Source organism: Parasteatoda tepidariorum, chromosome 7, assembly GCF_043381705.1.
Source record: "Parasteatoda tepidariorum isolate YZ-2023 chromosome 7, CAS_Ptep_4.0, whole genome shotgun sequence".
NCBI lineage: Eukaryota > Metazoa > Arthropoda > Arachnida > Araneae > Theridiidae > Parasteatoda > Parasteatoda tepidariorum.
This window is the reverse complement of record NC_092210.1, coordinates 22,450,591-22,451,727: the sequence shown is the minus strand read 5'-3', so window position 1 is coordinate 22,451,727 and position 1,137 is coordinate 22,450,591. Positions and strand designations below refer to the sequence as shown.

Sequence of the window (1,137 nt, the reverse complement as noted above, 5' to 3'; positions counted from 1 at the left end):
TATACGTATTTATGCACCTTCATATTCATACTTAAAATATATATTTCTGTTCCTTTTAGCTCTGGATTATACTACAGATGAAGCAATTTGTGCATTATTAAATTCCAGTTATGGTGATGTATTGTTGAAAAAATAAATTAATTTTTTATATAATTTTGTTTCATTATTTTGATCCTTTGAATTCATATTCATTTTATATTTTATACACTTAAAAATACAGGTGCTTGTTAAAGAATATTAATGGCTTCCCGCCTTTCATCCAAAAATTAATTGGTAAAAAATACATAATAAACTATCGCTTGAAAATATTTATTCGCTGTCTGGAGCAAGTTGGCATCTCTGTGTATATAAATAAAACTATTTTTGTGTGTTCTATATTGCATTAATTTCTTCAAATCATTTTAATAATGATAATAATATAAAAAATAAAAAGCATTAAAAATTTACTCAAATTATGTGTTTCTAATAATCTTGGCTTCACCGCTGACACCCGTGGCTCTACAAGCAAACTCAGTGCCAGTCACCGGTGACACCCATGGCATTCAACGTGTTAAAGTTGTAATGATTGTAAAAAGTTTATTCTGAAACAAAGAGAAACGTTGAAAAACTCTGGCAGTTCCTTTAAAGCCTGTATTTTTGAGAAAAATTAATTTTAATGTCTGCAAATAATGTTTTACTTCAACATAGGTCAAAAAAAGTTTATTTTATTTATGCATAAAGAATAATAATCTCAATTGAGAAATATATGAATATATTTTTAGTACATCATATATTTTGATTAAAATTGAAAAAATCAAATTAAGTGCATTATGCTTCGCTCCCCCTCTTAAAATAACTAAATAAATATACTTTTTTAGAAACATTTGATGGATTCTTCATTTCACACGTGTAAGATAATTTGATTGAACCATTAAAAATTTTATCTTCAGCAGCAGAGTGTCGCCAAGTATCAAAACGAAATATTAGTTCAGTTTTAAAATGTTTGTCTGGAAATCCAACAAGTTCAAGGTGTCATAAAATTATATTCATCGCATGTAATAGAGCACACATGTAATAAATCCACGTGTATCCTTTTGAACATATTTCAAATCTTAATAAAGTTTTTGCTCAAATATTTTACCTTTAAAGCAACAAAAT

At 26.8% G+C, this 1,137-nt stretch overlaps 1 protein-coding gene across 1 annotated transcript in view; it reads left to right on the top strand.

Annotated features, from left to right (window-relative positions):
• LOC107453732 (ankyrin repeat domain-containing protein 16) overlaps window positions 1–153 on the top strand; it is an 11,220-nt gene extending 11,067 nt beyond the window's left edge. The window contains exon 8 of the mRNA XM_043041901.2: window positions 60–153. Coding sequence (XP_042897835.1) covers window positions 60–136 — 77 coding nt within the window. The 3' untranslated portion in view covers window positions 137–153. The remainder of the gene's footprint in view (window positions 1–59) is intronic.
• The last annotated feature ends 984 nt before the right edge of the window (window positions 154–1,137 follow it).